At 45.0% G+C, this 14197-nt stretch overlaps 1 protein-coding gene across 1 annotated transcript; it reads right to left on the reverse strand.

The window, feature by feature from the left end:
* Nucleotides 1-2163: 2163 nt before the first annotated feature.
* Nucleotides 2164-13520, reverse strand: LOC309452621 (fibrinogen-like protein 1). The gene is made up of 8 exons (XM_082076010.1): nucleotides 13184-13520; nucleotides 11838-11922; nucleotides 10354-10564; nucleotides 9098-9257; nucleotides 7466-7563; nucleotides 7297-7385; nucleotides 5749-5939; nucleotides 2164-4733 (listed from the first exon to the last, which is right to left on the reverse strand). Exons 2-8 carry the CDS (start codon nucleotides 11910-11912, stop codon nucleotides 4544-4546), a joined length of 1014 nt encoding a protein of 337 aa, XP_081932136.1. The 5' UTR covers nucleotides 11913-11922; nucleotides 13184-13520; the 3' UTR covers nucleotides 2164-4543.
* Nucleotides 13521-14197: the final 677 nt, after the last annotated feature.

Here is a 14197-nt window from a genome sequence, read left to right on the forward strand (position 1 = left end):
TATTGAACTGTGTTGTTTCGTCGTAGTTGCTTAAATAAGTCATATGGTGGTGTTACTTTTAGTTGGTTGCTTGGAAGTGCAAACAATTGATGCTGAATACTTTGAGTGAATTTAAAATTCAGGGGGCATTTTTCAGCATTCAAGACTTTGATAATTTCTTTCTGCCAATATTTACACCAAGAAAACAACAATGCACAAATATTTGCAGGACATTAGTATTAAAGGGCATGCTACTGGGAGGGTAAAGAAAAAGGATGATCATATTTTAGTCCTCACAGAAATGTCACTGCAGCATTTAAGCACCTGTAAAAGGCAGTGAGAGAAATGTTGAATCACCTGTCCTTTCCATAATCATCTTTGCCTTTATTAAACTTTTTTTTAATGTAAATAAATTGACAATAATACTACTATGGCAAGCTCAAAATAAATTATGAACAAAACTAGTGAACAACAAATTTATTTGATGAATACCTGTTCTGCAAACAAAAAGAAAAAATAAAATGGCTTGACAACATCTGGTGATTCCCAGAGAATCTTATAGTGAAATACAAAAGTGATTTTTTTTTCTGTTGTGCTTAAAAAATAGAGATCGCAAATTGGCAATTACACACTGCTGCAAGTATTCAGAGCTGGGTTGAAACCCCAGTTAACAACAGAGACAAAACTTGGGCCAGCGAGAATGACTCAGAGGCTTTGCTTGCCATTTGTTAAGATAACCATCTCTTCAGGGCATTTGCAAAGACCAGGGGAATGCTGCTGGGCAACAAGAAGATGAGATGCTGCCCGTGGAGGATGGAGGGAGAGAAGGTAGGTTCAGGCAGGGGGCTGTCAGCCTTAAAACAGGTGTGAAAGAAAAATTAGCATGTGCACAGTTCTCTGGCAGTTTGCTGCTGTCTTTCTCAAAACTGGCTCACTGAGTGGAAAGATAGATTTCCCAATCCCACACTTTTTTTTTTTTCCCTCCAAGCCAACACCATTTTAAAGACAGAGGAGCATTGCTGTGCATTAGCCACTTAGCGACGGCACCCCACTGAAGTGTCTAGAGCCTCACAGGTAACATGACAGGCACACAGCTGGAGAGCTGGCTGGGACAGCCCAGGGGGAACAAGACCCTCAGCATCTGACTGCCAGAATCAAGCTGCCCTGTTTGAGTGGCCTTTTGGATGGGTAGTTTTGCAGCTCCTGCTGGAGCACCGCGTCTGACTCACGGGGTGCTGCGAGCTCCCTCCTTCCCCGGAGCTGTGCCAGCCCCCGCGTTGTCAACATCCAGCCTTTCGGCCCGGCGCCGTGTTTGTACTGGCTACATGTTCCTGTAAACTGTCAGCTTGAAATGCTGTTTAAAGCGTTTGAGAACATGTCCACACTTGAGCACTGATCCAAGGCTAATCAAATGTAACGAGTCTTTAAATTGACTTAAATGAACTGGAAATAAGCTCTGTGAAGCAATTAGTGCTCAGGTTGCTTAGCGCCCCTGTGCCAGGGTAAACTGCACCGTGTGAAGCATGTTCGCCCCAAAGCAGGGATCTGTCAGCGCTAGGCCTACAGTGATACGTGATCTATTTACAAGAGGAGGAGGAAGGGTAGGTGCCAAACTCTTCTCTTTAGTGACCAGTGACAGAACCTGAGGGAATGGCAGGAAGATGTGCCAGGGAAGGTTCAGGTTGGACATTAGGAAAAGGTTCTTCCCCCAGAGGGTGGTGGAGCACTGGAACAGGCTCCCCAGGGAGGTGTCACGGCCCCAAGCCTGACAGTGTTCAAGAAGAGACTGGACGACTCCCTCAGACACGTGGTGTGAACGGTGGGGTTGTCCTGTGCAGGGACAGGAGTTGGACTTGATGATCTTGTGGGTCCCGTCTAACTCAGGACATTCTATGATTCAGCTATTCTATGATACAGCTTTAGTGAGCCTCTGGGCACAGGAGACCCTCAAGAAACAGGCGATCAAACAGCAACATTCAGCATTTCTCTAACCTTCAGTAGGAGTGATTTGAACTTGGCAGTAGCACCCAGATCAAAGAAGTACTGTGCTGGTGGCATTTTCCCCGGTTTATTAAAATAAAGAAGGTTCTGAAACACCTCCTAGGGTTTGCTGTGGGAGTTGCAGGGTCCTGCACAAAGCCCTGGGTTCCCTGCATCTCCAAAGGGGTTCTCTGAGTGGCAGGAGGGCAGAGGAGGGGCAGCCTTGCTCTGAGGCAGTTGCGGCTTCCTGCAACCTTGCCTCAATATTGTGCTGTGTTCAGAACAGCTCCTGTAATGCATTAGATGGACTTAGGTACATCCTACATGTAAGACAGGAAGGCAGACCCCTTCTCTTCCAGCTTGTCAGATCTTGGCCCCTTTTTCTCTCTGAGAGACAGAAAAAACCCCATTATTAACATATTGATGCTGGCTGAAGGCAGTCCAGCTGTAACGCCTACCTCTCCATACTGACGCAGGCTTTGTGCTCTGGTCTTCACATCTCACTGCTCACTCACTGGGGAGCTGGACTGAGTGGCAGTTGTCTGAGTAAGCCCTGTTGACTTTATGTCCACCTTGATACTCCATTATCGGATGGGTTATTGGCTGCTCAATGAACCATCAAAACACTAGTGTTGTTCCTTTGGTGCTGTAGTTGATTTCCAGCATGCAGAGTTGAGTATCACCAGTCTCTCATCTCTACCCTGCTTCCTTAGCCCTCTACTGAATAATGGGATGGAGCATCGTCTGCCAGAAGGCATTAATTTATTTCACTCACATTCTGCTGTGTCTTCTGCCTAGACAAAAATTGTCCTTGCTGCCCTCAGCACTGCATCAGTGGCCACATGGTTATAACGTGCAAAGTGGTTCCTTGTGTTCCCAACATGGAGTTAGAACCTTGCACAAAGATTTTACTATTGTAAAATACAGAAGTAGTGATGAGAAACAGAGTAGTAGGTGCTGGCTGTTCACAGCCCTTTCTTCACAAGGGCAACCTCATTTCAGAGCTGTAGGTGCAAGTTTTGTTCCATGTGGGTACCTGCCAGCTCTTGGGAAGAGGGCAGTGGTGCAGTCTGGCCAGGGCACAGGCTTAGGAGCACGCGCCCTGGAGCACTACCCCATTGCGCTCCACTGTTCATTTTTGCAATCATTGGGATGTCTAGGAAGAAGTGAGAACAGGGTTTCCCTCTTGACAAAGCAAAGGAACCAAAACAAATTCTATGCTGAACTTTCACATGTCTCTGTGTTGTCTCCAGGATGGTGCGAGCCATGGAAATTAAATGTACCTTGCAGATCCTTTCAACTACCCGGGACAGGAGTTGCAAAAGCACCAGAGATGACACCAAAATAATGAAATTCTCATATTACGAGCTTTCTCAAGATTTTCATCCAAATTTCTGTTCAAGTCCCTACTGCTGAAAAACAAATACAAAAGTGTTAAGTCCCACTCAGATGGTTTTATTCCACACTATGGATATATAATACAAATTACAGTATGTATGGATCTAAAAGCAAATAAATGGAAAAGAACTACCAGTTAAAAAATTGTTATAATTCATTCTACAACATGGTAGTTAAATGATTTGCATCAAGCAGATACTACTAATAATTTTTAACTGTTGTTATTAATGACTTGTGGAAAATAAATTTTCAGTATTCCATTTCTTTCATTTATCTTTGTTGCTCTTACCATTTCGCTCAGATGAGACAATGAAAGCAGTGTGCCTTATGCTTCAATCACTTTCCACTTTCTGATCCCCCTTCAATAACTCAAAGTTATCTGGTAAATTACACAAGAACACACAAATGAATCATGACTGCATTTTATGAACTCCTAAGAATATCTGTGCTCATCTTAAATTTAGTAAAATCTGCCTAATTTTAATCTGGGGCTTAAGTCTGGTCGGCAGCATTGTCTTTGTCTGCATTAACATGTCACAATGTGCTATAGAAGTGGATCTGCAGAGGAAAGCTGCAGAGTCCATACTGTCCATGCTGTGAAGGTTTACTCCAAAGTGGCCTTAGTCTGGATGCGCATTAGCAGTTGGAGCACATCCATCCACTGGTTTGGTTTCACGCCCTCCAGGAGCCTTCTACAACTGAAGTGTGACAATTGGGGACCATAGGGCGAGTTGCTTAAAAACATGCTCCTGATCCAGAGCAAAGCACTAAGGAAGGCACACCAGATGCCCTCATCACCTTGTTTCTCTTGTGTTCTTGTAACGGAGGCACCAACCATTAAAATCAAGATAAGAAAAATTTAGCCCATGAAGAGTACAGATAGCTAAAAGAACATGCTTGATCATTCATGGTCCAGAGAGCTTTTCATAAACACCCTCCAATAAAGTCCTAAAAATTGCTAAAAAAGAAAACTCTGGTTATTCCATGACTGAGATCCATTACTTTTCCATTAAATTGTTGGCTTGCTGTGCTCAAACAGCCCATGATGTTAGCTTTAGCTCATAGAAACATATGCAACTCCAGTTATCGCAGCGCAGCTTTGGTGATTGGCAGCAGCAGAGGGCTGGCTATTAACATAAGCATTTCTTTTCAGGCTGTACTTTTTGTCTTTCCAAAGCAGCAGACTTCAGCTGCCTTGGCTGTTCTCACCATCTCCACTCTCACTGTCAACAAAAAATGGAGCCCTGATTTTCATGGCCGAGTATTTTAGTGAGTACCACATCCCGTGCCACGTAGACCAAACCATGCCATTGTCATGGGTTCCATTGTACCTTCCTGTTCTGTAGTATCGTCCATTGAGGTTTACAGCATGGCACCTTGTAATGAAGTAGGAGAGGGAGAAATGGAGATCAGATTTAGCGTGGGAAGACATTGCAGCAAGGTACCATTTTTACACAACATACACTTAGAAATACTGGGGTGGGATTCCTTGACAGGTTCAGACACCTAGATATGTCTGTCTGTACTGAACTGGTTATCTGAAGTCCTATTATAGCCTATGGAGATCGGCTTAATGCATTTAGTGGCACCCAGAGAATCATGTGGGTCATCATAAAGTAGACACCAACACTGGTCAGACAATTCAACCTGTTGACTCCTTCAAGTGTATTAACTAGGGACATGATTCAGTTGCCTAAACAGAGGGACACTGGTGCCATTCAGTAGGTGCTAGCTCAAGTGTAGGCAGCTAAGTATTGACACCTAAAAATGCAGAAATCTTTTAATCAAGGTAAATCACACTGTCAATGTACATTTTTGTAGCTGCACTGATTTCAATTTGTACATGATGAGAGTCTGGTCAAAGAAGAGGCTCATTCTACACTAAAGCAGGGAAAAACTAAGAGCGGCGTGTCCATGCTCCCAGGGTTGGTGAGCCTGAGTCCCTATCTGTTGATGTGTGGGCTATGCCCAACTAGCAGACATACCATTGGGACTATTTATGGTTAGCTCACCCCCTAGACATGCTCCACAATAGAGAAATGTCCTTTGAACACACTTCACCTTGCAGGGGCTGCAATTTTCTTTCGTGGGATATAACCCAAAGCACTTTAAGGAATTTTAATTAGACGCCTTTTCTTCCGGGTTGTTCCCCACTATGCATTTATTCTGACATATTTTCTTAAAATGAATGCAATTTACAGGTGTTGCTTCATACTGAAAGAAGCAGATTGCTTTCCTTTGAGGATCTGTAGGTGTGAACATCTTAGGTTTGGCTGTGCAAGGTGGTATGTGCACACAGCAACCTCCAGCTGCTGTAAAGCAGGCAAGTCCCCTCGGCTGTACAGCCACCCACACCCTGTGCCTCCGAGAGGAATCAACTGCTTTCCATACCTGTTAAACCACCAGCCGCCCTCGTTCTCTAATGCACAGTTGCCTGCCAGGAATCGGTCGTGATCCTTGTCAGATGTGGTGAACTGCATCCCTCTGTGAGAAGCTGACCACTGGTCTTCAAAACTGCTCCCACCAGACAAAGCGTCACCAGCGTTACCAGAATAGGTGCCAAACCATACCCTGTAATTGTCCTGCAAGAATGTGTGAAACTTGTCTTTGGAATCGGCTCTTCCTGTCCTTCCTCCCATTTTTGAGACCAAATTTGCCCTGGCCATTGTATCCACTGTGAAAGGCATGACGGTTGAATTCAAACATGACTTTTGGCCCCATGCTTTAATGATCCTAATGTAGATCAATACGGGATTTAAACTTCCAGAAAGGATTGCTAATTACTGCTGCTGCTACAAAGGGCTTCAGGCTTTATTGTATTTTAATAACCATTTGATACACTATACAACAAGCTAGAAGGCTCTTCCTATCTCATCAAGAACAACTTGGTATGAAACTGCATCAAGTAGTTGCCTTCATAAACTGAGCAGTTGTTCAGCTAGAGCAACTCCTTAGGAATTTTGCTTCTCCAAGAACTAAAAGCCATCCAATTTCTAGCTAAATGGTCCCATCCTGGTCAGAATACTTAGAAGAATAGTTCCATTGTGCACAGCTAACAGATCTAAGAGACATTTGATATGAGATGGATAATTACTTTTGTGGTGTGGGCTTTTTCCTGCCCCACTTTTGTTTATGAAAAATAGCAGTAAGGTATTAAAATGAAGCTGTTCAAACTTTTCACAAGAAAACTCTAATTTCAATTTGAACATAATGCATAAATTTCTGGAGCGGTGATGGAGTTGGAACTAGGACTGGTCCATGCAATGGAACTTATGTCCTTGGGTATTCAGGCTACTTATGCATGGTACTCAGAAATGTAAGCCTGCAAAGAACAGCACCTGCATTGAGCAGGATGCTGACTAAAGCTAGAATGCAAACATGAAAATACAAGGATTTTCTGTCCTTCAGCTTTCAATGCTAAGAGTAGTGCTGCAGGTACCTCTCTGCAGGATGGGAACTTACAACTGCTCTTTCAAAGCTTTGATTGGAATTCAATGATTGAAACAGTAGAGGGGGTTTGTTCTGGTGGTTGCCTTTTATGTGCGGCCTGGAACACTCTCCAAGGAAGTAGGAGAACAGGGTTCTGTTTCCTTACAGAGGTTCAAACCTTAGCTCCTCCCTCATGGAATGACTCTTTTAACTGGAGGCAAACACACATGGGAACCCCTGTGCCCTGCAGCAGAGTTAGCAAGAGAGCACACATGATCCTGTCACCCACTGGCTTGGGCACCCAGTGGTTGTGAAGAAGAGGTCCCAGGCTCACATCCCTGCTCCCAGGGCTGTTTGTCAGTCAGCCAAACCAGGAATCCCAGGGCACCAGAGCAGGTAAGTTTTGCAGAGCTGTAATTACAGCCCTGATCCTGAAGTCTGATGCTGCACATGCAGGTGCCCCAGCGTGACAGATAATACAAGCAAATCACCACTCCCTCCATTTCTTACCTGCTCATTCGCAAGCTGGAAATTTTCATAAATGGCATAACGTCTTTCCCCATGCCAGTCCATCAGGTCAATCTTTAATGAGCTCTCTCCTAAACACAAAGCGGTGTCCTGTTAAATGAACTACCTCATGCAAATTGGAAAGAAATCTGTGGAGGGAAGATACTTGCACCTCTAGCAAGCAGGTCATAGATGTGGTCATTGCCCAGCCAGTATTCATCATTCTTGCCCTGGAATTTTCCAAATCCCAGTTTGTAATCATCCCATTTTCTGCAGTGAAATACAAATATCAATTTCAGCATGTGAGGGAATTAGAGAGTTTGTGAGACTTAGCTGTGGTAACAAGTAGACCTTCGGCTGTATCTCTACACATTGTTTTCTAAAAGTATCTGCTTCATTGCAAGCTGAGCTGAGATTTGTCACTCTGCCTTAGAAGCAAATACAACTCACAACTTCTGCTGAGCCTCTGCACGCACATACACTGGATCAAACCTTCAGACTGCCAGATGCAGTGTTTGCAGAATGAGGTTGTCAGTTAGATGGAAAGGGAAAGCAGCAGCTGTCATATTGGTCTGCAGCAAAGTATCTGATATTGTTCGTCAGCAAGTCATAATTCAAATGCACTCCTGGCTGGAAAAGAATGTTGGAGTCTAAAATATGCTGCAGTCTTGGATGTATGATGGCGTATATTGAAGAATCAGAAACTGAATAGAAGCTGCAAACACAAGCTTCCAGATTAAGTTTAAAGGAAAGTATCTGGGTTTGCCTTGTGCTCCCATTCCATGTTCCATTTAAACCTATTTTTGATTCACTGACCACTCTCGTCTCTGCTTTTTTTGCAGGATCACTGTTTGGATGTGGCAACTTGTCCTTCAAAGATATATATTTACTTTTCATGAGCATTCTCTGGCTTCATCTTTCTAAGAGAAATCTCCTGCCATTACTTTATTCTTATCATTTCACTCTCTTAAAATCTCCCCTTTTATTTTTATATTATCTTTGATATTCACATATACTTCCTGTGCATCATCATTTCCAGCTTTACTAACATCTTGTTTATTCCCTCTCTCATGTTGTTGTAAGGATATTAATCCTGCCTGATCCATGTACGTACTAGTCAATGCTCCTCTTCGGGTGTTTTTCATCCAGCATGGCTAGATGGTTCCCACTCTCTGTGAGCCAGCTTAAAGCCAGCTGAGCCAGCTTTGCAATGGACTGCACTAGAGACACTAGACATGCCCTGAAGTTGTGTGGGCTATGACAGTGAATTAATCTGCTTGGGGATGTTTATTCTTTACTGTGCTACCAAAGTATCTCTCCTCCTGGAGATTTCCAGGTGAGAGTCACCTCTCTGGGATTTTGCATAGAGAAAGGACAATCTGGACCAGGGGTCTGGCATCTTTTTGAATGATCTGAATAAGGAAATAAATATTACACCATGCTGAACATAATTCCTAATATGAGAGCAGATAATGTGTTCAACAGGTCCCAGTCTATGTGCTGGCAGCAGATTCCTACCAGTTTGGACCCTTGGACAGTCTCCAATAATTATAAAACAAATATGTACATACAGACACACTCAAATGCAGACAAGCTATGGAAAGGGCACTACAGGTCCATTTTGAAAATGGCCTCCTGCTACCAATACGTACCCCGACATTGTCCTAACACACAGTTATCACCATTAAAGCACAGTCTTGCACATCCTGCTTCTCAGATGTTGGGTTTTGCCAGGCAGCAGGACAGGGGGTGGGAGCTGGAGGCCCCACTGCAAACCCTGTTGATGCAACCATGGTGGACCCACCTGTTGAAGTTCTCCTTGCCATTACTCCGCCGCTGAATGACAGTCCAGCCCCCACCATCAGACATGTCACAGTATGCCAGGAAAGGCTCTCGGTCCGCCCTGGGCCTGATCCGGTAGTAGCCGTTTTTGGTCTTCTTCCTATTGTAGACTGCAGAGCAGTCTAGGCAGAACAGTGTCAGTTTGTCAAACGGAGTGGGGGGAAAGCAAAGGGGTAGGTGCAGCCAAGAGGAGACATCACTGAGACATGGGACAAGGACATGTGACCAGCTTGTGTAATAACTCTGCAAGCCCTGCAAAGCCAAAGCAAATGCTTCAGTAAGGTGGTAGTGATGCTGGTTCGCAAACTGCTGGGCCTGACGAAGAGCAGCCTGAGAGCATTTACAGCCATGCCCGCTGAGGGGTTCATTCCCAAATCTTTGGTGAGATATAGGACTGCTGCAGCTCAGGCTGGGACTATAGCACAGGAGCAATGTGGGACCAGGTCTGACTCTGTCAGCAAGTTCATTTGCAGGGAAGCTAATTACAATGTTTAAGGTAATCTCAGCTGTACTTCAGATGGGATCATCACCCAAAAATTTTAAAATAAGAGTCAAAGCTCCTGTGACCAGCTCTACCAGGGCTGCATCAGGAGAGCACCTCTCAGGACCTCAGCGCTTCCCAGTTTCAGTGTAATGCCTATGAAGGAGAAAATCTTGGCCACAGGCCACAATTCCATTTATCGCCTTGTTCTCAAAGTGACACCAAGGAACAGAGCATGCATGTCTGCTACTGTGCCACAGAAGTGATGGAGGACCTGAGGAACAGGGAGGTGGGCCCCTCCAAACAGATTTCAGTACCTGCAGCTGAGTCAGGCACTCTGGGCTCCCATAAGTCACTCCGGGAACATAAGCACTTCAAGAGCAAGACTCACCTCTCCCTAAAGCAGATGTCTAAAGTAGGTCTTATGGAAAATACCTGAGAGGTGCCTGTTCCTCTCTGCACCAGAGCCCCAGGCGAGATGCCCACCTGCAGGTATGTGCCTTGTACCTGGGTGGTAGGTGCCTAAAGCTGGGCCAGCTGACTCCAGCCCCAGGAAATGTGCTGGTACCAGGGCCACCTATCTGCCCTTTTCCTTCCCATGTATCTGACTGCATTTTAAAACACAAACCAGTTTAAAAATCCTAAAACATTTGGCAGAAATAAAATATTGGACACTGCAGGGAGAAATAAACATTGTGGCAAGCTGAAATTTCCACATATGCTACTGCAAACTGTACCTTGGTCATAGACTATCAAATTTCCACTTGTCGTGGGTAAAAGCACCTCATGCTGCACGCTCCTGTTGCCTGAGAACAGCTCACTTCTTGTTCTGTGGTAAGTGTTCTCCAGGATGTCCTTCAGTTGCAGTTCATATATATAAAGCAGGTCTTGAAGCTGTTTTAACCTTTGTCTTAATTTATTATTGTCTAGGAGGCAGATATCTTTTTCCTATGGAGAAATTAAAACAAAAAAAAACCCCCATGCTTCAGTCAGTGGTAAGAACGGAGAGGCACAGAGAAGGAATATCTGTCTCCTCTTGACCCTAACATACCACACTGCCTTTGAGGATCAAGGCAATTCAATGGCGGTCTCTCTCAAAGGTACATTAATCATGCACAGAATGGGCCACTGAGTAGAGCCCAGTGGAAAAGGATTTTCTATAAAGGTCTTGCTACTGCTGAGAGCACCCCAGAATATGATCAGATACACAGAAAATGGGCAAAAATAATTTCTTTTGACTCCCATGTAGTGAACTCAAAGGGAGTGTTTGCAGACTATGAAACTGCTCATAGTAGTAAGAGGGGGGGAAAACAGCTCTTGCACTGCAGCCAGGCCAAAACAGTGAGGTTCCAGAAACATCTGCCTGTAAAACTGGAAGATAAAAGAGCTGATATTTGGTACAAATCAGTGGAAAGCAGTGAGCCTACAGGATCAGCGGAGTAACTTCAGAGCAACATTACCATAACCAAGACTAGAATCTGGCCCATGCTGCCTGGCATAAATATTTTCAGCAACAATCTAACATGTAGCTGGTGTTACTCCATTAAAAGCATAACAAAACAGAGCAAAATCTCTTCCAAGATAACCAAACCTGTGCAATAAGAATTAGTTGCTGGTTTTGCTCTGAGCAAGCTGGCTTCAGTAATACCAGGTGAGGACCAGTTCTAGGCATAAGCAAAACAAGCAGCTGCCCAGGACAGCAGACTGACCAGCGTGCTGAAACGTGGCCTCCCAGCTGCCTCTTCCTTCTCCTAGGCCGTTTGGTTTTCCTTCACAGGGGATTTCCAGGCTCAAGGCACACAGGGAACTGCTGCAGACAGCCCCGAGCTTGCTAAACTCTCCTTGCTTGGTACCTCCATGGGGTGTCCCAAGAGTAATTTGCTCATCAGGAGAGTACAGATTGCCTCTTTCTTTTCCTGCTTTTAAAGTTGCAATGAATAAATGAAGGCAGTTTTCCCTGAGGGAATGGAGCGGAGTATTTCTTCAGTGGCCATAAGTTTTTTTTCCTTTAAGGGGCAATGTCAATCCAGCCATTCAAAGAACTGCCCACCCTCTAATGCCACGAAGCCCCAGCAAGAGTGACCATACTTTAGCCTATCTGACAGCTTTTTGCTCTGCTCTTGCAGGCCTACGTCCCTTTTGTGGGGAGCATCTATCTCTATGTGACTGGGAAGGATAAACCATTCAGAGGTTGTACAGACAGCAGCTAAGAGATACACACCGAAAACCTGGGTGCAGGTGAGCCAAAGCTGGCCAGGAGAAGGAGCAGCAGCAGCAAGGGCATCATCACGCTCATTTCTTATCACCTGAAAAGAAGCATTAACAGGCTGCACTGGAAGTTCTTTTAATTCCTCTCACAACTTAATTCCCCAGAAAATGCTGCAGGATTTGTTAAGGAGGTTGCTCAAAACTACAGTCAGGACAAAATTGGTGATGTTGATCCCCAAGATGCGTGTTATGGAGAAGCTGAAGCACCAGTGCAGCATGCTGACAGGAGAACTGAGGCTTGGGTTCAAGCTCCTGCTCCCTGGAGAAATAAATACCCATTGTGACTCTACAGCAGCCTCTGCCCCTTCTCCCAAGTGCCCATGCACATAGGAAACTACTCAGCAATAACACCTCTTTGGAGCACTCCTTGCCAAACTGGTGGTCCAAAATCACACGGTCCTTATTCAGTTCAAACTCTACAAAGTTAAGAGTCATTTTTCCTCCTGGTTGAGTGAGTGTAGGCATTGCCCCTCCTCGGTCCATGGAGCAGTCTGTCAGGATGGGATTTCCTCAGAGGCTGAGGGCAGGTCACACGTGGGACGAAGCAGGCACAGGGTAGTTTTTGCTTGGATTTCAGTGGAAGAGATCTCTGCTGCTGACATGCCCCAATGCACAGATGGGGCTTTGGTCAGAGAGTCTCAGCTAGAAAAAACGCTGAGCGACTGCCACTGGGAACATGCAGCTGAACGCGAGCTAACAGTACAAATTGTTCACACTGTGCTTGCGTGGTGCTTAAAAAAAAAATCTGAAATATTTTTAAAAATCTGAAAAATAGGCTAAATGTGACTCCCCCGCTTCACATCTGGAAGTGCTGCAGAAACTTGGCTACCCCGCTCTATGCTCTCAGCGATGTGCTTTGTGTCAGCTACAGCTCTATTAGCATCCCTGCAGCGGCTGGTGCTTCCAGAGCCGGCAAAGCCGCTGCCACAGGGGAGCCAGCCGCCTGCAAGCTGGGCAGGCAGGGCCCAAAGCAAGCCCAGGGAAAGAGCAACCATGGAAGCCACCCATAAAAGATGTCACACAGGTGGGTGCCCCAGCATGCGTCATTTTTCAGCCCACAGAGAGAAGAGTTCAGTATTACAGCAGGGGACCTGCCAGCCCATGACCCATACATTAATACCACCACACAGCAGCGGCTGCAGCACCAGCGTGGAGCTCTGAATCAGGCCCCATAGGATACGGGTGGAGGCAAAAAGCTGACAGGAAGGATGGGTTTGAGTAACAGCTCCTGAAAACCAGGCAGAGGGAAAGAAAGCAATTTCATCTACACCTTTATCAACATGTATGAAGCGCACATACCTGTAGCTTGCCTTTCCTTCAGACTTCCTCCTGATAAGATTATCTCCCTTAAAAGTCAACTGCAAAAGAAAGTGATCATAAAACTGGCTGCATTTCTAGAGGTTGATGAGATTTTCCTCTCCAGATGGCCCACATCAAGGACGCAGATGAAGAACATTTCACAGCACTAGGCAGTTCCACAGAAAAGATTTACCCAGACCCCAGGTTATTTGTTGTTACCCAATACTCATCCTGCTGCTTCCCAGTGAGGATAAATGACAGCTTGGTTTCTATCAGCGGTGCTCTCCAAAGGAGAGGGGCTCTGCTGCTTGCACACCATTACCCACCTTATTTGACTAGGAAGCTCAACCACGACTGACTCTTTTAAGTGTTTATATGAATCACTCAGACTAATGCTCCCTTTGGGAGTTTTATCTCACGTTTAATACAGCCAGGCTCATTTCAATAAGTCCTGCAAGGTGGAAATAACACAGCTTTTCCGTTCAGCATTCCTTTTGCTGTTTTATCTGGTGTATATGTAAAAGCACAGCGCAGCTGTAGCACCAAAGGAGCTGCAAATCTGAAGCAAGAAGTGAACATCAGGGTATTAAGCAAGAATTGCTATTAGAATGAAATCTCAGGAGGTTTGCAGTTGTGTAACTTTCCTCTGAGCTGGATGATTAGATTTGCTAGATAACAAAACAAGCAGATTTGTGGAAGAGAGAAAATAACCCCAAACAAACAGATGGGTGCCTCCCTTTGCGTTATGGCCAAGGAATTACAGGTTAATTTCAAGAAAACAGCAGTAATGTTCCTTTTTACAGAGCTGTGTTTGGAGGAGAGACTGTGAGGCAAAAAGACTGGGCATATAAACCCATCATAAAGTTCTGTCTTACTTTTCAGGAAAGCAGGACTTTCCAGCAATTACCAAGTACAGCAATGCTGTTTATTTCTTAAAAACTGCATTCCTTCTCTCCCACAAGAACCGCTGACCCACTTCACTGCCAAAGGATTATGTAAACAGTGCTTTTCTGC

Source organism: Streptopelia decaocto, assembly GCF_964273445.1.
Source record: "Streptopelia decaocto genome assembly, chromosome: 1".
Lineage (NCBI taxonomy): Eukaryota > Metazoa > Chordata > Aves > Columbiformes > Columbidae > Streptopelia > Streptopelia decaocto.